The sequence below is a fragment of the Oncorhynchus keta genome, unplaced genomic scaffold (assembly GCF_023373465.1).
Source record: "Oncorhynchus keta strain PuntledgeMale-10-30-2019 unplaced genomic scaffold, Oket_V2 Un_contig_2111_pilon_pilon, whole genome shotgun sequence".
Classification (NCBI taxonomy): Eukaryota; Metazoa; Chordata; class Actinopteri; order Salmoniformes; family Salmonidae; genus Oncorhynchus; species Oncorhynchus keta.
Window position 1 is genome coordinate 60,914 of NW_026282320.1, and position 23,048 is coordinate 83,961.

At 42.5% G+C, this 23,048-nt stretch overlaps 1 protein-coding gene across 1 annotated transcript in view; it reads right to left on the bottom strand.

Annotated features, from left to right (window-relative positions):
• Positions 1-23,048, bottom strand: part of LOC127920901 (thyrotropin-releasing hormone-degrading ectoenzyme-like) — a 135,112-nt gene that overhangs the window by 16,374 nt on the left and 95,690 nt on the right. The window contains exon 5 of the mRNA XM_052504922.1: positions 10,219-10,307. Coding sequence (XP_052360882.1) covers positions 10,219-10,307 — 89 coding nt within the window. The remainder of the gene's footprint in view (positions 1-10,218; positions 10,308-23,048) is intronic.

The window sequence follows — 23,048 nt, forward strand, 5'->3', positions numbered from 1 at the left end:
TCTATAGTAACAGACATGTTTAAAGGTTTACTGTCTATAGTAACAGACATGTTTAAAGGTTTACTGTCTATAGTAACAGACATGTTTAAAGGTTTACTGTCTATAGTAACAGACATGTTTAAAGGTTTACTGTCTATAGTAACAGACATGTTTAAAGGTTTACTGTCTATAGTAACAGACATGTTTAAAGGTTTACTGTCTATAGTAACAGACATGTTTAAAGGTTTACTGTCTATAGTAACAGACATGTTTAAAGGTTTACTGTCTATAGTAACAGACATGTTTAAAGGTTTACTGTCTATAGTAACAGACATGTTTAAAGGTTTACTGTCTATAGTAACAGACATGTTTAAAGGTTTACTGTCTATAGAAACAGACATGTTTAAAGGTTTACTGTCTATAGTAACAGACATGTTTAAAGGTTTACTGTCTATAGTAACAGACACGTTTAAAGGTTTACTGTCTATAGAAACAGACATGTTTAAAGGTTTACTGTCTATAGTAACAGACATGTTTAAAGGTTTACTGTCTATAGTAACAGACATGTTTAAAGGTTTACTGTCTATAGTAACAGACATGTTTAAAGGTTTACTGTCTATAGTAACAGACATGTTTAAAGGTTTACTGTCTATAGTAACAGACATGTTTAAAGGTTTACTGTCTATAGTAACAGACATGTTTAAAGGTTTACTGTCTATAGTAACAGACATGTTTAAAGGTTTACTGTCTATAGTAACAGACATGTTTAAAGGTTTATTTGGGGTAACAGAATGGTTCGGAACCTTTCCTGTATAGTCTCCGGAATGTTCCATGGGAAGTTTTGTCCCTGGGATTTTGAGAATTTTTGAAATTCATCTATAAAAAAGTTAGGTTTTGAAAATGAGCCTTTTTTTGTGGGATACACATAAGGTAATTCTAAAGGTACTGTGGCATAGTATAAACATTCCCAATTCAATGGTCTATACAAACAGACATGCACAGTGCATTCTTCCATCACATGTACAGCTGATTCTCATAGATCAGCACACGTTTAATGAGATGCCATTGAGCGCCACATGTTACACTGTCTGAGCCAAGGACAGACATGTTTTCTGGTAAGTTTTATTTTAATACTGTCTATAGTGAATATATTTTATATGACATACATTCTTTTTTGTTAACTGTTTAAATAGTAGCCTACAGCAAAGACATGTTTAAATCATTTCTAACTTGTTTAACAATTTCTGTCTAGTTAGTTTTTGCTACCTTGAGCCTGCTAACTGAGGAGTGTTAATTTACCTGTTTCCATACATATTTAATTTTAATACAGACATCTTACAAAGGAGTTGTTTAATCTAACTGCTTAACTATTTATCTGTCTATATAATTGACATTTTTGTTTTTTTTTTTTTTTTTAAATTTTTCTAATCTTTACAGAAAATGTTTAAAGGTTTACTATCTGATAGTGTGGAGACATTTAAAGGTTTACAGCTAATAGTAGAAGGAAACACTGTGTACATTTGCAACAGACATGTTTAAAGGTTTACTGGGAAGAATGCAACAAAGATTTAAAGGTTTACTGTCTATAGTAACAGACATGTTTAAAGTTCCTCAGCACTTATAACAAGAAAAAAACACTGACACAAGTCCCTATAGTTCTATTCGAGGTGAAAATGAGGAATCAGACACATTATCAATGTTAGACTGGACCATCCTGAAACTCTCTTGTAAATATACAGAGAGCATGGAGCTGGCTGTAGAGTGGACCATCCTCCTCTTGTAAATATACAGAGAGCATGGAGCTGGCTGTAGACTGGACCATCCTGAAACCTCTTGTAAATATACAGAGAGCACAGAGTGGACCATCCTGAAACCTCTTGTAAGTATACAGAGAGCATGGAGCTGGCTGTAGAGTGGACCATCCTGAAACCCTCTGTAAATATACAGAGAGCATGGAGCTGGCTGTAGAGTGGACCATCCTGAAACTTCTTGTAAATAAACAGAGAGCATGGAGCTGGCTTAGAGTGGACCATCCTGAAACCTCTTGTAAATAAACAGAGCATGGAGCTGGCTGTAGAGTGGACCATCCTGAAACCCTCTTGTAAATATACAGAGAGCATGGAGCTGGCTGTAGAGTGGACCATCCTGAAACCTCTTGGAAATAAACAGAGAGAATGGAGCTGGCTTAGAGTGACTATCCTGAAACCCTCTTGTTTACAGAGAGCATGGAGCTGGCTGTAGAGTGACCATCCTGAAACCCTCTTGTTACAGAGAGAATGGAGCTGGCTGTAGAGTGGACCATCCTGAAACCCTCTTGTAAATAAACAGAGAGCATGGAGCTGGCTGTAGAGTGGACCAACTGAACCCTCTTGTACATATACAGAGAAATGGAGCTGGCTGTTGAGTGGACCATCCTGAAACCTCTTGTAAATAAATAGAGAGCATGGAGCTGGCTGTAGAGTGGACCATCCTGAAACCCTCTTGTAAATAACAGAGAGCATGGAGCTGGCTGTAGAGTGACCATCCTGAAACCCTCTTGTAAATAAACAGAGAGCATGGAGCTGGCTGTAGAGTGGACCATCCTGAAACCCTCTTGTAAATAAACAGAGAGAATGGAGCTGGCTGTAGAGTGACCATCCTGAAACCCTCTTGTAAATAAACAGAGAGCATGGAGCTGGCTAGGCTGATTTAGGGTAGATGGGTGGACCATATTAATGAAAAACAGAGAGCACACAGCACACACACAGAGTGGACCATCCTGAAACACACTTGTAAATATACAGAGAGCATGGAGCTGGCTGTCCCCAAAGAGTGGACACAGTCTGTCCCACCATGTGTGCAGACAGAGAGAAAGCAGCGAGGCTCAATAACAAAATGGGATAGCTAATGGACCCTTGTTCAGACTACAGAGAGTACATGGTGTGTGGCTGTGAGAGAGTGGAGAGAAACCCTCTTGTAAAGAGAGACAGAGAGATAGAGAGCTGGCTGTAGAGTGGAGAGATCCAGAAATACTTGAGATATACAGAGAGAGATGGAGCAGGCAGAGAGAGTGGAGAGATCCTGAAAGAGAGAGTAGAGATACAGAGAGCATGGAGCAGAGAGAGAGAGAGACCAGAGAAACAGACAGAAATAGAGGACAGAGAGCATGGAGACTGACAGAGAGTGGACCATCCTGAAAGATCTTGAGAAGAAAGAGAGAGAGAGAGCTGAGAGAGAGTGGAGCCATCCTGGAAACCCTCTTGTAAATAAACAGAGAGCATGAAGCAAGACATTGAGTAGCAAACCATCCTGGTCAACCCTCTTGTTCAGATACATTAAGACGATATGGAGCTACGTGGCTGTAGAGTTTGTTCCAGACCATCCTGAAACCCTCTTGTAAAGGGTTATACAACAGGAACCATTCTAAAAGGAGCTGGGAGAATGGGGAAGGTAAATGGTGAAAAGATCTTCATTAACAAACGACTGGAAGTTACACTCCCTAAATTGAATCCTGAAACCCTCTTGTACATATACAAAAAGAGAATGGAGCTGGCAGGTAGAGTGGACCATCCTGAAACCCTCTTGTAAATAAACAGAGAGCATGGAGCTGGTAGGTAGAGGGGACCATCCTGAAGGGGGCCTCTTGTAAATAAACAGAGAGCATGGAGCGGCAGGTAAAGAGGGGACCATCCTGAAACCCTCTTGTACATATACGGAGGTAGCCAATAAGGGGCTGGCAGGTAGAGGGGACCATCCTGAAGGGGGCCTCTTGAATGAGGAGCATGGGGCTGGCAGGTAGAGTGGACCATCCTAGTGGAAACGTTGGGTAAATAACAGAAAGGTTGCTGGATCGAATAGAGCTGACAAAAGTTTTAAAAAATAAACTACCCCTGAACAAGCAGTTAACCCCATGTACCCCAGCAGGCGTCATTGTAAATAAGAATGTGTTCTTCCTGAAAACCTTCTTGTTAAATAAAGAATTACATTCAAATAGGGATTGGCTCAAAAGTAGTCATAATATAGGGAATAGGTGTGATGTAACACAGACACAGCCAGCCATGGAGCTGATACACCCAGGCGGAGCGTAGCCGAAGTGGTTTGTAATAAAGACAAAGACAGGGGACTTATGGCCCTGGTGTGAACACACACACACACACCACACACACACACACACACACACACACACACACACACACAACACATGTGTGGGCACACACACACACACACACACACACACACACACACACACACACACACACACAGAGAGGAGACATGGAAGACTGATTCCAGGAACACTACTGTAAAACACAGTCTGTCAGTGAACCTACTGTCCCCAGCTGTGTGCAGATGCAGGAACACTATTGTAAAATAGCCAAGCTCTATGGTGCAGCGAGGCTCAATAACAAAAATGGGATAGCTAATGGACACTACTGAGGGATTCAGACTACTAGGATATGTACGAACGTGTGTGTGTGTGTATATTGGATATGCAGCAGGAACACTACTGTAAAATAGAGTGTATAGATATGCAGCAGAACACTACTGTAAAATAGAGATAGATATGCAGCAGGAGACAGAGATAAGAGAGCTGGAGTATATTGGAGAGAGCAGACAGACTGTAAAATAGCTGGTGATATTGATATGCAGCAGGAACAGACAGGGAGCTGGTGTATATTGATATGCAGCAGGAACACTAGTAAAACAAGAGAGAGAGATGTAGAGAGGAAGACTACTGTAAAATAGCTGGTGTAGAGAGACAGACAGACAGGAGAGAAAATGAGCTGGTGTATAGAGAGAGAGACAGCAGAGAGAACAGAGGAGAAGATAGCTGGTGTATAGATATGCAGCAGAGAACACTACTGTAAGACAGACAGAGATATGCAGCAGGAACACTACTGTAAAATAGCTGAGACAGATTGGATATGCAGCAGAACATACAGTAAAACAGCTGGTGTAGATTGGATATGCAGCAGGAACACTACTGTAAAAAGCCTGGTTCAGATTGCTGGCTGCTAGGTAAAATAGTGGAGGCTATATTCCAGTCATCGCAGGAACGTACTGAAGCAAGATATTGAGTAGCAGGAAACCACTAAAATGGTCATACCCTATAGTTCAGACTACATTAAAACAGCAACGTATATTGGTCTCACACAGCCTACGTAAAATAGCTGGTGTATTTGTTCCAGAACACTCTTGGAATAGCCTGGTGCGATGAGCACAGCAGGGTTCATATTGCAACAGGAACCATTCTAAAATAGGGGTTAGGGGAGAATGGGGCAGGAAATACTGTAAAATAGCTGCAAGATCTTCATTGACAAACGTCACTGGAAGTTACACTCTAAATTGAATGCAGCAGGAACATACTGCTCCTGGTCCCTATACTGTATCCCAAAAGGCACACAACGGGCGGCAGGTAGCCAATGCAGCAGGAACACTAGTAAAATAGCTGGGTATATTGGCAGGTAGGAACACTACAGGTAAAATAGGGGCGGCAGGTAGCCAATAGGTATGGGCGGCAGGAAGCCAATATAGGGGCGGCAGGTAGCCAATACGGGGCAGGAACAGGTAGTAAAAAGCGGCAGGGGGCGGCAGGTAGTAAAATAGGGGGCGGCAGGTAGCCAGTAAGGGGCGGCAGGTAGCCAATATTGGGGGCAGCAGGTAGTAAAATAGGGGGCGGCAGGTAGCCAATAGGGGCGGAACACTAGTAAAATAGCTGGTGTATATTGGATATGCGGCAGGTAGTAAATAGCAGGTATAGATATGCAGCAGAAACACTACTGTAAAATGGTTATATTGGGCCAAACACTACTGTAAAGGTTGCTGGATCGAATCCCTGAGCTGACAAAAGTTTTAAAAATAATGTTGTTCTACCCCTGAACAAGGCAGTTAACCCCACTGTAAAATAGCAGGTGTCATTGTAAATAAGAATGTGTTCTTATGAATTAACTGACTTGTATAGTTAAATAAAGAAATTACATTCAAATAGCTGGGATTGAGTCAAAAGTAGTCAAAATATGGGAATAGGGTGTGATTTAGGAACACAGTAACACAGCCAGCCACGGAGATAGATACACCTGTGATACGGAGCGTACTACTGTAAAAAGTGGTTTGTAAGCAGGAAAGACAAAGACAGGGGACTTGTGGCTCTCGGTGACACAGTGTAAAATTCACTGGCACCTAATTCAACCAGTGAACACTAGCCTCTAAAATCTGCAGGCCGAACACGTCGTCACGCGAACACTCTGTTTAATCATGTGTGGGCCCTTGGTTCACAGGAACACTACGCACCCACAAGGACAGAGACGCAAACACACATTAGGACAAATTCAGATATGCAGACAGGAAACTACTGTAAATTACTTTGCATATGGATATGCAGCAGGAACACTACTGTAAAACAGCTGGTGTATGTTGGATATGCAGCAGGAACACTACTGTAAAATAGCTGGTGTATGATATGCAGCAGGAACACTACTGTAAAATAGCAGCAGGAACACTACTGTAAAATAGCTGGTGTATATTGGATATGCAGCAGGAACACTACTGTAAAATAGCTGGTGTATATTGGATATGCAGCAGGAACACTACTGTAAAAACATAGCTGGTGTATATTGGATATGCAGCAGGAACACTACTGTAAAATAGCTGGTGTATATTGATATGCAGCAGGAACACTACTGTAAAATAGCTGGTGTATATTGATATGCAGCAGGAACACTACTGTAAAATAGCTGGTGTATATTGGATATGCAAGAACACTACTGTAAAATAGCTGGTGTATATTGGATATGCAGCAGGAACACTACTGTAAAATAGCTGGTGTATATTGATATGCAGCAGGAACACTACTGTAAAACAGCTGGTGTATGTTGGATATGCAGCAGGAACACTACTGTAAAATAGCTGGTGTATATTGGATATGCAGCAGGAACACAGCTGGTGTATATTGGAATGCAGCAGGAACACTACTGTAAAATAGCTGGTGTATATTGATATGCAGCAGGAACACTACTGTAAAATAGCTGGTGTATATTGGATATGCAGCAGGAACACTACTGTAAAATAGCTGGTGTATATTGGATATGCAGCAGGAACACTACTGTAAAACAGCTGGTGTATATTGGATATGCAGCAGGAACACTACTGTAAAATAGCTGGTGTATGGATTGGAACACTATATGCAGCAGGAACACTACTGTAAAATAGCTGGTGTATATTGGATATGCAGCAGGAACACTACAGCTGGTGTATATTGGATAACACTACTGTAAAATAGCTGGTGTATATTGGATATGCAGCAGGAACACTACTGTAAAATAGCTGGTGTATATTGGATATGCAGCAGGAACACTACTGTAAAATAGCTGGTGTATATTGGATATGCAGCAGGAACACTACTGTAAAATAGCTGGTGTATATTGGATATGCAGCAGGAACACTACTGTAAAATAGCTGGTGTATATTGGATATGCAGCAGGAAGACTACTGGTGTATGATGGATATGCAGCAGGAACACTACTGTAAAATAGCTGGTGTATATTGGATATGCAGCAGGAACACTACTGTAAAATAGCTGGTGTATATTGGATATGCAGCAGGAACACTACTGTAAAATAGCTGGTGTATATTGGATATGCAGCAGGAACACTACTGTAAAATAGCTGGTGTATATTGGATATGCAGCAGGAACACTACTGTAAAATAGCTGGTGTATATTGGATATGCAGCAGGAACACTACTGTAAAATAGTGTATGTTGGATATGCAGCAGGAACACTACTGTAAAATAGCTGGTGTATATTGGATATGCAGCAGGAACACTACTGTAAAATAGCTGGTGTATATTGGATATGCAGCAGGAACACTACTGTAAAATAGCTGGTGTATATTGGATATGCAGCAGGAACACTACTGTAAAATAGCTGGTGTATATTGGATATGCAGCAGGAACACTACTGTAAAATAGCTGGTGTATATTGGATATGCAGCAGGAACACTACTGTAAAATAGCTGGTGTATATTGGATATGCAGCAGGAACACTACTGTAAAATAGCTGGTGTATATTGGATATGCAGGAACACTACTGTAAAATAGCTGGTGTATATTGGATATGCAGCAGGAACACTACTGTAAAACAGCTGGTGTATGTTGGATATGCAGCAGGAACACTACTGTAAAATAGCTGGTGTATATTGGATATGCAGCAGTAACACTACTGTAAAATAGCTGGTGTATATTGGATATGCAGCAGGAACACTACTGTAAAATAGCTGGTGTATATTGGATATGCAGCAGGAACACTACTGTAAAATAGCTGGTGTATATTGGATATGCAGCAGGAACACTACTGTAAAATAGCTGGTGTATATTGGATATGCAGCAGGAACACTACTGTAAAATAGCTGGTGTATATTGGATATGCAGCAGAAACACTACTGTAAAATAGCTGGTGTATATTGGATATGCAGCAGGAACACTACTGTAAAATAGCTGGTGTATATTGGATATGCAGCAGGAACACTACTGTAAAATAGCTGGTGTATATTGGATATGCAGCAGGAACACTACTGTAAAATAGCTGGTGTATATTGGATATGCAGCAGGAACACTACTGTAAAATAGCTGGTGTATATTGGATATGCAGCAGGAACACTACTGTAAAATAGCTGGTGTATATTGGATATGCAGCAGGAACACTACTGTAAAATAGCTGGTGTATATTGGATATGCAGCAGAAACACTACTGTAAAATAGCTGGTGTATATTGATATGCAGCAGGAACACTACTGTAAAATAGCTGGTGTATATTGGATATGCAGCAGGAACACTACTGTAAAATAGCTGGTGTATATTGGATATGCAGCAGGAACACTACTGTAAAATAGCTGGTGTATATTGGATATGCAGCAGGAACACTATTGTAAAATAGCTGGTGTATATTGGATATGTAGCAGGAACACTACTGTAAAATAGCTTGTGGTGTAAAATACTGGTGTATATTGGATATGCAGCAGGAACACTCGTAGTAGTTACTATGGTTGTGGTGGTACTCTAGTGGTTACTATGGTTGTGGTGATACCTCTAGTGGTTACTATGGTTGTGGTGGTACTCTAGTGGTTACTATGGTTGTGGTGATACCTCTAGTGGTTACTATGGTTGTTGTGATATCTCTAGTGGTTACCATGGTTGTGGTGACACCTCTAGTGGTTACCATGGTTGTGGTGGTACCTCTAGTGGTTACCATGGTTGTGGTGATATCTCTAGTGGTTACCATGGTTGTGGTGATATCTCTAGTGGTTACCATGGTTGTGGTGACACCTCTATGGTTACCATGGTTGTGGTGGTACCTCTAGTGGTTACTATGGTTGTGGTGGTACCTCTAGTGGTTACTATGGTTGTGGTGGTACCTCTAGTGGTTACCATGGTTGTGGTGGTACCTCTAGTGGTTACCATGGTTGTGGTGGTACCTCTAGTGGTTACCATGGTTGTGGTGGTACCTCTAGTGGTTACTCTAGTGGTTACTATGGTTGTGGTGATACCTCTAGTGGTTACCATGGTTGTGGTGGTACCTCTAGTGGTTACCATGGTTGTGGTGATACTCTAGTGGTTACTATGGTTGTGGTGATACCTCTAGTGGTTACCATGGTTGTGGTGATACCTCTAGTGGTTACTATGGTTGTGGTGATACCTCTAGTGGTTACTATGGTTGTGGTGACACCTCTAGTGGTTACCATGGTTGTGGTGACACCTCTAGTGGTTACCCTGTGGTGATACCTCTAGTGGTTACCATGGTTGTGGTGGTACCTCTAGTGGTTACCATGGTTGTGGTGGTACCTCTAGTGGTTACCATGGTTGTGGTGGTACCTCTAGTGGTTACCATGGTTGTGGTGATACCTCTAGTGGTTACCATGGTTGTGGTGGTACCTCTAGTGGTTACCATGGTTGTGGTGGTACCTCTAGTAGTTACCATGGTTGTGGTGGTACCTCTAGTGGTTACCATGGTTGTGGTGATACCTCTAGTGGTTACCATGGTTGTGGTGATACCTCTAGTGGTTACCATGGTTGTGGTGGTACCTCTAGTGGTTACCATGGTTGTGGTGGTACCTCTAGTGGTTACCATGGTTGTGGTGGTACCTCTAGTGGTTACCATGGTTGTGGTGATACCTCTAGTGGTTACCATGGTTGTGGTGGTACCTCTAGTGGTTACCATGGTTGTGGTGTGGATGAGAGTAGATGTGAAGAGAGGCAGTTAGAAGGTACCTGTTTTATTGGAGATCCAGAGGATGACTTCTGATGATTTGTAAGTCGAATTCCCCACTGCTAAAGTCAGAGGAATCTGCCACTGGAGACTAGAGGGGATAGGTGGGAGGGGATAGGTGGGAGGGGATAGGTGGGAGGGGATAGGATGGGGAGAGAAGGGGGAGAGAGATAGGGAGAGACAGAGAGAGAGAGAGAGAGAAAGAGAGAGAGAATAGTAACATTTCACAGTGTTCCATCACAGCAGCAAGATATGTGACCGGTTGCCACAAGAAGAGGTCAACCAGTGAAGAACAAATTCCATTGTAAATACAACCAGTATTAATGTTTATTATTTAGTTTATTTACTTTTGTACTTTAACTATTTGCACATCATTACAACACGGTATATATTCAGAATATGACATTTAATATGTCTTAAATCTTTTATAACTTTTGTAAGTGTAATGTTTATTGTACATTTGTAAAGTGCGGTACATCAGATAAACTGATGCAGTACCAAGCAGAATAATAATGTTTGGTACTGCTAATAATAATTGGTACAGTAATAATGCTCGCTCTCTCTCCATCCTCTCATCCTCTCTCTCTCTCTCTCTCTCTCTCCTCCTCTCTCTCCCTCCTCTCTCTCTCCTCTCTCTCCATCCTCTCCCATCTCTCTCTCTCTCTCTCTCTCTCTCTCTCTCTCTCATCCTCTCTCTCTCTCTCTCTCTCTCTCTCTCTCTCTCTCTCTCTCTCTCTCTCTCTCTCTGTCTCTCTCCCTCTCTTTTCCTCTCTCTCTCTCCGTCCAGGGATTGGATTTTCTTAATCTTAAGGAGCTGTGACACCTCGTTGAATTCTCTCTTCTTCTCTTTGTCGGCCGCTGGGCCTCCTGATGAGACATATAGAAGATGACTGTTAACTAAGGACTGGCAGGCCTTCCAAATGACATCCTATTCCATATTAGGGCTTCAAACCCATGGTAGGATACATTAGGGGTTCAGACCCATGGTAGGTTACATTAGGGGTTCAGACCCATGGTAGGATACGTTAGGGGTTCAGAACCATGGTAGGATACATTAGGGGTTCAGACCCAGGGTAGGATACATTAGGGGTTCAGACCCATGGTAGGTTACATTAGGGCTTCAGACCCATGGTAGGATACATTAGGGGTTCAGACCCATGGTAGGATACATTAGGGGTTCAGACCCATGGTAGGATACATTAGGGCTTCAGACCCAGGGTAGGATACATTATGGGTTCAGACCCATGGTAGGATACATTAGGGGTTCAGACCCATGGTAGGATACATTAGGGGTTCAGACCCATGGTAGGATACATTAGGGCTTCAGACCCATGGTAGGATACATTAGGGGTTCAGACCCATGGTAGGATACATTAGGGGTTCAGACCCATGGTAGGTTACATTAGGGGTTCAGAACCATGGTAGGATACATTAGGGCTTCAGACCCATGGTAGGATACATTAGGGGTTCAGACCCATGGTAGGTTACATTCGGGCTTCAGACCCATGGTAGGATACATTAGGGGTTCAGACCCAGGGTAGGATACATTAGGGCTTCAAACCCATGGTAGGATACATTAGGGGTTCAGACCCATGGTAGGATACATTAGGGCTTCAGACCCATGGTAGGATACATTAGGGTTCAGACCCATGGTAGGATACATTAGGGGTTCAGACACATGGTAGGTTACATTAGGGGTTCAGAACCATGGTAGGATACATTAGGGCTTCAGACCCATGGTAGGATACATTAGCGCTTCAGACCCATGGTAGGATACATTAGGGGTTCAGACCCATGGTAGGATACATTAGGGCTTCAGACCCATGGTAGGATACATTAGGGGTTCAGACCCATGGTAGGATACATTAGGGGTTCAGACCCATGGTAGGATACATTAGGGGTTCAGACCCATGGTAGGATACATTAGGGCTTCAGACCCATGGTAGGTTACATTAGGGCTTCAGACCCATGGTAGGAACATTTGGGGTTCAGTCCCATGGTAGGTTACATTAGGGCTTCAGACCCATGGTAGGATACATTAGGGCTTCAGACCCATGGTAGGATACATTAGGGCTTCAGACCCATGGTAGGATACATTAGGGGTTCAGACCCATGGTAGGTTACATTAGGGGTTCAGAACCATGGTAGGATACATTAGGGCTTCAGACCCATGGTAGGTTACATTAGGGCTTCAGACCCATGGTAGGATACATTAGGGGTTCAGACCCATGGTAGGATACAGTAGGGGTTCAGACCCATGGTAGGATACATTAGGGCTTCAGACCCATGGTAGGATACATTAGGGGTTCAGACCCATGGTAGGATACATTAGGGCTTCAGACCCATGGTAGGATACATTAGGGCTTCAGACCCATGGTAGGATACATTAGGGGTTCAGACCCATGGTAGGATACATTAGGGGTTCAGACCCATGGTAGGATACATTAGGGGTTCAGACCCATGGTAGGATACATTAGGGGTTCAGACCCATGGTAGGATACATTAGGGGTTCAGACCCATGGTAGGATACATGAGTACATTACGATTTCAGGATCTGACTGAACACCACTGCTCCTCTGTACTGTACCCCCCCCACTCCCCCTCACGCACGCACGCACACACAGACACACACACACACGCACGCACACACACAACGCTGTCTGACAGCTGTTTCACCGCCCCGCTCCTGCATGACGCCTGCTGGTCTGAATTAATGTCTGTCAAAATCAAAATGGCCGCTGTACACCTGGGTGTGCTGACTGGCTCTTCTGTTAGCTGCCTTCTCTGATTACCTCCATCAACAGGACGCCCATGTCAGGGTGGAGGGACGTGATTCGGAGGACCAGAGAGGTGGGACCAACCACTGAGCAATTAACTCCTAAATCTTTCTCACACACACACACAGACAGAGTGGGAGGACTGAGCAAATTAACTATTTTTGTTATCTAAGAGAAGGAGGGAGGGGAACCTGGTGTGTCTCTGTCTGAAGTATTCATTGTTCGGCTCCTAACAACCTTAATTACGCTGATTTGATGACTCAATTACGTTGATTATCCGGTTTGATGAAACCAGATGCCTGTGGGGTCAATGCATTCTGAATATCACAGGGATCACGATCAAGAGAGAGGAATTATCTCTGGATGCAGCCTGGCCTCATAGACGAGATGTAACATAGTAAATGTAAATCCGACACATTCAGATTAGTATGATAGGTTACGTTTGGTATTGATACATAAGACATAACCCATCTAGCTAACATTTCCTCTTACCCTAACCTTATCACTTTAACCTAACTCCTAACCTTAACCCGAACTAATGTTAGCCACATTTAGTTTTTGCCACCTAGCTAATGTTAGCCACAACAAATTGGCATTCGTAACATAACATACATTTGCAAGTTCAGACCATATTGTAAATTTAGCAAATTTGTAACATATATGAATTGCAATTCGTAACATATCAAATACGAAATGGGTGACGAACATCCACAAACAAATACATACCATACCAAACGTAACATATGTCAAGTCACAGAATGAGTACTGTGGACCTAATACCAACATGTAGTTAATCTATCATCAAACCTAGACCTAATACCAACATGTAGTTAATCTATCATCAAACCTAGACCTAATACCAACATGTAGTTAATCTATCATCAAACCAAGACCTAATACCAACATGTAGTTAATCTATCATCAAACCTAGACCTAATACCAACATGTAGTTAATCTATCATCAAACCTAGACCTAATACCAACATATAGTTAATCTATCATCAAACCTAGACCTCATACCAACATGTAGTTAATCTATCATCAAACCTAGACCTAATACCAACATGTAGTTAATCTATCATCAAACCTAGACCTAATACCAACATGTAGTTAATCTATCATCAAACCAAGACCTAATACCAACATGTAGTTAATCTATCATCAAACCTAGACCTAATACCAACATGTAGTTAATCTATCATCAAACCTAGACCTAATACCAACATATAGTTAATCTATCATCAAACCTAGACCTCATACCAACATGTAGTTAATCTCAATCATCAAACCTAGACCTCATACCAACATGTAGTTAATCTATCATCAAACCTAGACCTAATACCAACATGTAGTTAATCTATCATCAAACCTAGACCTAATACCAACATGTAGTTAATCTATCATCAAACCTAGACCTAATACCAACATGTAGTTAATCTATCATCAAACCTAGACCTAATACCAACATGTAGTTAATCTATCATCAAACCTAGACCTAATACCAACATGTAGTTAATCTATCATCAAACCTAGACCTCATACCAACATGTAGTTAATCTATCATCAAACCTAGACCTAATACCAACATGTAGTTAATCTATCATCAAACCTAGACCTAATACCAACATGTAGTTAATCTATCATCAAACCTAGACCTAATACCAACATGTAGTTAATCTATCATCAAACCTAGACCTAATACCAACATATACAGTAGTTAATCTATCATCAAACCTAGACCTAATACCAACATGTAGTTAATCTATCATCAAACCTAGACCTAATACCAACATATAGTTAATCTACCATCAAACCTAGACCTAATACCAACATGTAGTTAATCTATCATCAAACCTAGACCTAATAACCAACATATACAGTAGTTAATCTATTATCAAACCTAGACCTAATACCAACATATAGTTAATCTATTATCAAACCTAGACCTAATATCAACATAGAGAAACAACAATCCTGCATTTCATACATAGTGAGGATGTTATCATTAGAATGAAGGGCAACCATATTACCATAACCAGTCACGGAGTTGGTGGTGATGAAATATTGTTAAAAGAAAAAAATTATACAAAATTAAATATGGGTGAATAATTGGGGGAAACTGTGAATAGAATGACAGAACAGTGTTTATGTAACCGAGGATAGAGAGAAAGTGTTGTGCAAAGCAATCACTTACACATTTATCTGGGGCAAAGCCTGCTTTTCTCTTCAAGCAACACATTTCCATTACACAGCTGCGTTAGAGGAAGGACTGAGTACTGTGCTCCAGGCCTGTTCATACCGTCTGAGTACTGTGCTCCAGGCCTGTTCATACCCTCTGAGTACTGTGCTCCAGGCCTGTTCATACCCTCTGAGTACTGTGCTCCAGGCCTGTTCATACCGTCTGAGTACTATATGATTAACCAGGAGGATCAATCCTCTGATTACTGTATGATTAACCAGGAGGATCAATCCTCTGATTACTATATGATTAACCAGGAGGATCAATCCTCTGATTACTGTGTGATTAACCAGGAGGATCAATCCTCTGATTACTATATGATTAACCAGGAGGATCAATCCTCTGAGTACTATATGATTAACCAGGAGGATCAATCCTCTGATTACTGTGTGATTAACCAGGAGGATCAATCCTCTGATTACTATATGATTAACCAGGAGGATCAATCCTCTGATTACTGTGTGATTAACCAGGAGGATCAATCCTCTGATTACTGTGTGATTAACCAGGAGGATCAATCCTCTGATTACTATATGATTAACCAGGAGGATCAATCCTCTGATTACTGTGTGATTAACCAGGAGGATCAATCCTCTGATTACTGTGTGATTAACCAGGAGGATCAATCCTCTGATTACTGTGTGATTAACCAGGAGGATCAATCCTCTGATTACTATATGATTAACCAGGAGGATCAATCCTCTGATTACTGTGTGATTAACCAGGAGGATCAATCCTCTGATTACTATATCTTTAACCAGGAGGATCAATCCTCTGATTACTGTATGATTAACCAGGAGGATCAATCCTCTGATTACTGTATGATTAACCAGGAGGATCAATCCTCTGATTACTGTGTGATTAACCAGGAGGATCAATCCTCAAGCAGCTGAACTACATAACAGAACACCATACGCTCCCAGTGCTGAGTTAAGCTGAGAGGTTTTAGTGCTGAACATGAACATCAGAGAGAAGACGAGTCAAGCTTTAGTTTAACTTTAACTGTTGACGCTGTCACACAAATGACTTTGTAATTGTGGCTCTGTGACAAGATCCAGTTGGAGACTCAGCCTGTGCTAAACTACCTTGTTTGAACTGCTATGTAGTTAACTGTGATTCTATTTTGTCTGGTCTGGTACGGTCTGGTCTGTCCCTCTGGTCTGGACTCGTCTGGATTAGTCTAGTCTGGTCTGGTCTGGTCCAGTCTGGTCTGGTCTAGTCTGGTCTGGTCTGGTCTGGTCTAGTCCAGTCCGGTCTGGTCTGGTCTAGTCCAGTCTAGTCTTGTCTAGTCTAGTCTGGTCTGGTCTGGTCTGGTCTGGTCTAGTCTGGTCTGTCCCTCTTTCCTCATGAAATACAGCCTGCTGCTTCATTAAATGAATTCAGAATCCTCTTCAGGAAGAGTCTTTGACCGCACACCCCCTCCTTATATTTCTCTCTCTCTCTATCTCTATCTCTATCTCTGTCTGTCTGTCTGTCTGTCTGTCTGTCTGTCTGTCTGTCTGTCTGTCTGTCTGTCTGTCTGTCTGTCTGTCTGTCTGTCTGTCTGTCTGTCTGTCTGTCTGTCTGTCTGTCTCTCTCTGTCTCTCTCTCTCTCTCTCTCTCTCTCTCTCTCTCTCTCTCTCTCCTCTCTCTCTCTCTCTCTCTCTCTCTCTCTCCCTCTCTCTCTCTCTCTCTCTCTCCCTCTCTCTCTCTTTATCTCTGTCCTCTCTCTGTCTCTCCCTCTCTCCCTCTCTCTCTCTCTCTCTCTCTCTCTCTCCCTCTCTCTCCTCTTTATGTCTGTCCCTCTCCCCCCTCTCTCTCTCCTCTCTTTATCCCTGTCTCTCTCTCTCTCTGTCTCTCTCTCTCTCCTCTCTCTCTCTCTCCCTCTCCCTCTCTCTCCCCTCTCTCTCTCTCTCCCTCTCTCTCTCTTTATCTCTGTCCCTCTCTCTGTCTCTCCCCCTCTCTCTCCCTCTCTCTCTCTCTCTCTCTCTCTCCTCTCTCTCCCTCTTTATGTCTGTCTCCCCCTCTCTCTCTCCTCTCTCTCTTTTCTCTGTCTCTCTCTCTCTCTCTCTTTCTCTCTCTCTCTCTCTCTCTCTCTCTCTCTCTCTCTCTCTCTCTCTCTCTCTCTCTCTTTATCTCTGTTCCTCTCTCCATCTCTCCGTATCTCCCTCTCTCCCATCTCTCTCTCTCTCTCTCTCTCTCTATATATATATATATATATATATATATATATATATACACACACACACAGTTGAAGTCGGAAGTTTAAGTCGGAAGTCAAGTCGGTTAGGACATCTACTTTGTGCATGACACAAGTAATTTTTCCAGCAATTGTTAACAGACAGATTACTTCACTTATAATTCACTGTATCACAATTCCAGTGGGTCAGAAGTTTACATACACCTAGTTGACTGTGCCTTTAAACAGCTCGGAAAATTCCAGAAAATGATATCATAGCTTTAGAAGCGTCTGATAGGCTAATTGACATCATTTGAGTCAATTGGAGGTGTACCTGTGGATGTATTTCAAGGCCTACCTTCAAGCTCAGTGCCTCTTTGCTTGACGTCATGGGAAAATCAAAAGCAATCAGCCACGACCCCAGAAAACATGGTAGACCTCCACAAGTCCCGTTCTTCGTTGGGAGAAATTTCCAAATGCCTGAAGGTACCACATTCATCATGTACAAACAATAGTATGCAAGTATAAACACCATGGGACCACGCAGCCATCATACCGTTCAGGAAGGAGACTCGTTCTGTCTCCTAGAGATTAATATACTTTGGTCTGAAAAGTGCAAATCAATCCCAGAACAACAGCAAAGGATCTTGTGAAGATGCTGGAGGAAACAGATACAAAAGTGTCTATATCCACAGTAAAACGAGTCCTATATGGAACCCGAAATGCCGCACAGCTAGGAAGAAGCCACTGCTCCAAAACTGACATAAAAAGCCAGACTACAGTTTGCAACTGCACATGGGGACAAAGATCGTACTTTTTGGAGAAATGTCCTCTGGTCTAATGAAACAAATATAGAACTTTTTGGCCATAATGACCATCATTATGTTTGGAGGAAAAGGGGGAAGGCTTGCAAGCTGAAGAACACCATCCCAACCGGGAAGCACGTGGGTGGCAGCATCATGTTGTGGGGGTGCTTAGCTGCAGGAGGGACTGGTGCACTTCACAAAATAGATGGCATCATGAGGCAGGAAAATTATGTGGATTATATTGAAGCAACAGATCAAGAAATCAGTCAGGAAGTTAATGCTTGGTCGCAAATGGGTCTTCCAAATGGACAATGACCCCAAGCATACTTCCAGAGTTGTGGCAAAATGGCTTAAGGACAACAAAGTCACGGTATTGGAGTGGCCATTACAAAGTCCTAACCTCAATCCTATAGAAAATGTGAGGGCAGAACTGAAAAAGCGTGTGCGAGCAAGGAGGCCTACAAACCTGACTCAGTTACACCAGCTCTGTCAGGAGGAATGGGACAAAATTCACCCAACTTATTGTGGGAAGCTTGTGGAAGGCTACCCAAAACATTTGACCCAAGTTAAACAACTTACAGGCAATGCTACCAAATACTAATTGAGTGTATGTAAACTTCTGACCAACTGGGAATGTTGAAAGCAATCATTGTCTCTATTATTATTCTGACATTTCACATTCTTAAAATAAAGTGGTGATCCTAACTGACCTAAGACAGGGAATTTTTACTAGGATTAAATGTCAGGAATTATGAAAAACAGAGTTTAAATGTTTTTGGCTAAGATGTATGTAAACTTCCCACTTCAACTGTTTATATATATTTCTCTGTCTCACTGTCTCCCCCTCTCTCCCCCTCTCTTTCTCTCTCTCTCCCTCTCTCTCCCTCTTTATCTCTGTCCCTCTCTCCCCTCTCTAAATCTCTTTATCTCTCTCTCCCTCTCTCTCCTCTTTATCTCTGTCCCTCTCCCCCCCTCTCTAAATCTCTTTATCTCTCTCTCCTCAGGATCGATGTTCCTTGACTATGAGTGGCTGCATCATGTCTCTATCATCACCCCCATCGATCTGTCCGGTTGGCCGGAGTCGGCTGAGAGCGCCACTTCACTGGAGGGTCCGACTGGGCCAGACCAGGCTGTTGAGCGTCCCAAATGGAACTCTGTTCTCTTTAAAGTGCACTACTTTTGATCAGAGCCCTATGAGGATTAAGTTGCCATTTGGAATGTGCATGCTGGGGCAGGGCGAGGTGGGCAGCCTGGCTCTTCTCGGGTCAGGAGTGCAATATGAAGGGTAATGAGGTGTGAGGTTGCTGGAGGGACCAGGGATGACAAGCTCCAGGGGAGGTCCACCACAGTCTCCCTCTGTCTCTCTGTCGATGTCGCTCTCTCTCTTCCTCTCTCTCTGTCTCTCTCTCGATGTCGCTCTCTCTCTGTCTTTCTCTGTCTCTCTCTCGATGTCGCTCTCTCTCTTCCTCTCTCTCTGTCTCTCTCTCGATGTCGCTCTCTCTCTGTCTTTCTCTGTCTCTCTCTCGATGTCGCTCTCTCTCTCTGTCTTTCTCTGTCTCTCTCTCTATGTCGCTCTCTCTCTGTCTTTCTCTGTCTCTCTCTCAATGTCGCTCTCTCTCTTCCTCTCTCTCTCTCTTGATGTCGCTCTCTCTCTCTTTCTATCTCTCTCTCTCTTCCTCTCCCTCCCTCTCTTTTTCTCTCTCTGAGATTTCTTTATGTCCTTATAGCTTCAGAGACACACGTGATTGCTGAGGCTTGATATAGTCTTTAATCAAACAGTGTGTGTCCAAGTAGCAGCGTAACAGGACCTCAGAGGAGCACTAACATCGATTGCTAAAATATATTTTCTTTCCTCAAAACACAATAAAACAGGAAAACCATACAGCGGACACCTGCATGGATCCATTATGTTCAGATTATAAAGGTCTATCCATGGAGTCCATCACACTGGCAGGGAGTAGCACCAGTGTGTTCATAATATAGTCAGTGGTTATATCATTTCCCCCTGCGGTTTTCACTTAATGTCCAGTTTCATACAGAATACTTAAAGGTAGTGTTGAAGTAGGTATAACAGAATACTTAAAGGTAGTGTTGAAGTAGGTATGACAGAATACTTAAAGGTAGTGTTGAAGTAGGTATATCAGAATACTTAAAGGTAGTGTTGAAGTAGGTATGACAGGATACTTAAAGGTAGTGTTGAAGTAGGTATGACAGAATACTTAAAGGTAGTGTTGAAGTAGGTATGACAGAAAACTTAAAGGTAGTGTTGAAGGTAGTGTATGACAGAATACTTAAAGGTAGTGTTGAAGTAGGTATGACAGAATACTTAAAGGTAGTGTTGAAGTAGGTATGACAGAAAACTTAAAGGTAGTGTTGAAGTAGGTATGACAGAATACTTAAAGGTAGTGTTGAAGTAGGTATGACAGAATACTTAAAGGTAGTGTTGAAGTAGGTATGACAGAATACTTAAAGGTAGTGTTGAAGTAGGTATGACAGAAAACTTAAAGGTAGTGTTGAAGTAGGTATGACAGAATACTTAAAGGTAGTGTTGAAGTAGGTATGACAGAATACTTAAAGGTAGTGTTGAAGTAGGTATGACAGAATACGTAAAGGTAGTGTTGAAGTAGGTATGACAGAATACTTAAAGGTAGTGTTGAAGTAGGTATGACAGAATACTTAAAGGTAGTGTTGAAGTAGGTATGACAGAATACTTAAAGGTAGTGTTGAAGTAGGTATAACAGAATACTTAAAGGTAGTGTTGAAGTAGGTATGACAGAATACTTAAAGTTATAAATAATAGTTTTCCCCAGCCTACCCGTAGTCGTAGTGATTATTGAGCTGTGAATTCCATCTCATGCTGAACGTTAATTTCATCTTTCAGGTCCTCTGACTGTACTCACATCTAACCTGAGGCTGTACCCAAATGGCTCCAACATTCCCTATACGAAAGTATCGTTGCCATTCATTTCTAAGACCTCAAGTCAATTCTTCATCCATAAAACCCCCATGATGCACTCTGACAATCTCCCAGACTCATAGTCAGAATTCCAGACACAATAAAACTAGGCCTGTGTCCCAAATGGCATCCAACGGGCCCTGGTCAAAAGTAGTGCACTAGACAGGAAATATGGTATACAGCCTCGGATTAGATGTTCTGGAAACATCCGGGGGGTAATTAGCGGGTGTAATTGCAACGCCCCTGTAATAGTCACGCATCACAGTTCTCTGCAGGTGACCAGGAAATCAATTTACCACTAATTTCATTTAGCAATTTATTTTCTCCATGACTGGTGTCAGGGGTGGAGATAGTGGCTTAGAGCAGTTTACATCTATGTTTGTTGCCATGGAGCGGAGAGAAACTGAGCAGTTTACATCTATGTTTTGTTGCCATGGGGCGGAGAGAACCTGAGCAGTTTACATCTATGTTTTGTTGCCATGGGGCGGAGAGAACCTGAGCAGTTTACATCTATGTTTTGTTGCCATGGGGCGGAGAGAACCTGAGCAGTTTACATCTATGTTTTGTTGCCATGGGGCGGAGAGATCCTGAGCAGTTTACATCTATGTTTTGTTGCCATGGGGCGGAGAGAACCTGAGCAGTTTACATCTATGTTTGTTGCCATGGGGCAGAGAGAACCTGAGCAGTTTACATCTATGTTTTGTTGCCATGGGGCAGAGAACCTGAGCAGTTTACATCTATGTTTTGTTGCCATGGGGCAGAGAGAACCTGAGCAGTTTACATCTATGTTTTGTTGCCATGGGGCAGAGAGAACCTGAGCAGTTTACATCTATGTTTTGTTGCCATGGGGCAGAGAGAACCTGAGCAGTTTACATCTATGTTTTGTTGCCATGGGGCAGAGAGAACCTGAGCAGTTTACATCTATGTTTTGTTGCCATGGGGCAGAGAGAACCTGAGCAGTTTACATCTATGTTTTGTTGCCATGGGGCAGAGAGAACCTGAGCAGTTTACATCTATGTTTTGTTGCCATGGGGCGGAGAGAACCTGAGCAGTTTACATCTATGTTTTGTTGCCATGGGGCAGAGAGAACCTGAGCAGTTTACATCTATGTTTTGTTGCCATGGGGCGGAGAGAACCTGAGCAGTTTACATCTATGTTTTGTTGCCATGGGGCGGAGAGAACCTGAGCAGTTTACATCTATGTTTTGTTGCCATGGGGCGGAGAGAACCTGAGCAGTTTACATCTATGTTTTGTTGCCATGGGGCAGAGAGAACCTGAGCAGTTTACATCTATGTTTTGTTGCCATGGGGCGGAGAGAACCTGAGCAGTTTACATCTATGTTTTGTTGCCATGGGGCGGAGAGAACCTGAGCAGTTTACATCTATGTTTTGTTGCCATGGGGCGGAGAGAACCTGAGCAGTTTACATCTATGTTTTGTTGCCATGGGGCGGAGAGAACCTGAGCAGTTTACATCTATGTTTTGTTGCCATGGGGCGGAGAGAACCTGAGCAGTTTACATCTATGTTTTGTTGCCATGGGGCAGAGAGAACCTGAGCACTTTACATCTATGTTTTGTTGCCATGGGGCGGAGAGAACCTGAGCAGTTTACATCTATGTTTTGTTGCCATGGGGCGGAGAGAACCTGAGCAGTTTACATCTATGTTTTGTTGCCATGGGGCAGAGAGAACCTGAGCAGTTTACATCTATGTTTTGTTGCCATGGGGCGGAGAGAACCTGAGCAGTTTTATAGCTAATCTCATGGTATTGTAAACATTTTGCCATGAGGCTGAGAGAAAATCTTACTGTTTTAGAGCTAATTTCCTGCTATTCTACACATGTTGCTATGAAACTGAGAGAACATGTGCAGGTTTATAGCACTAAATATATTTTTAGGGT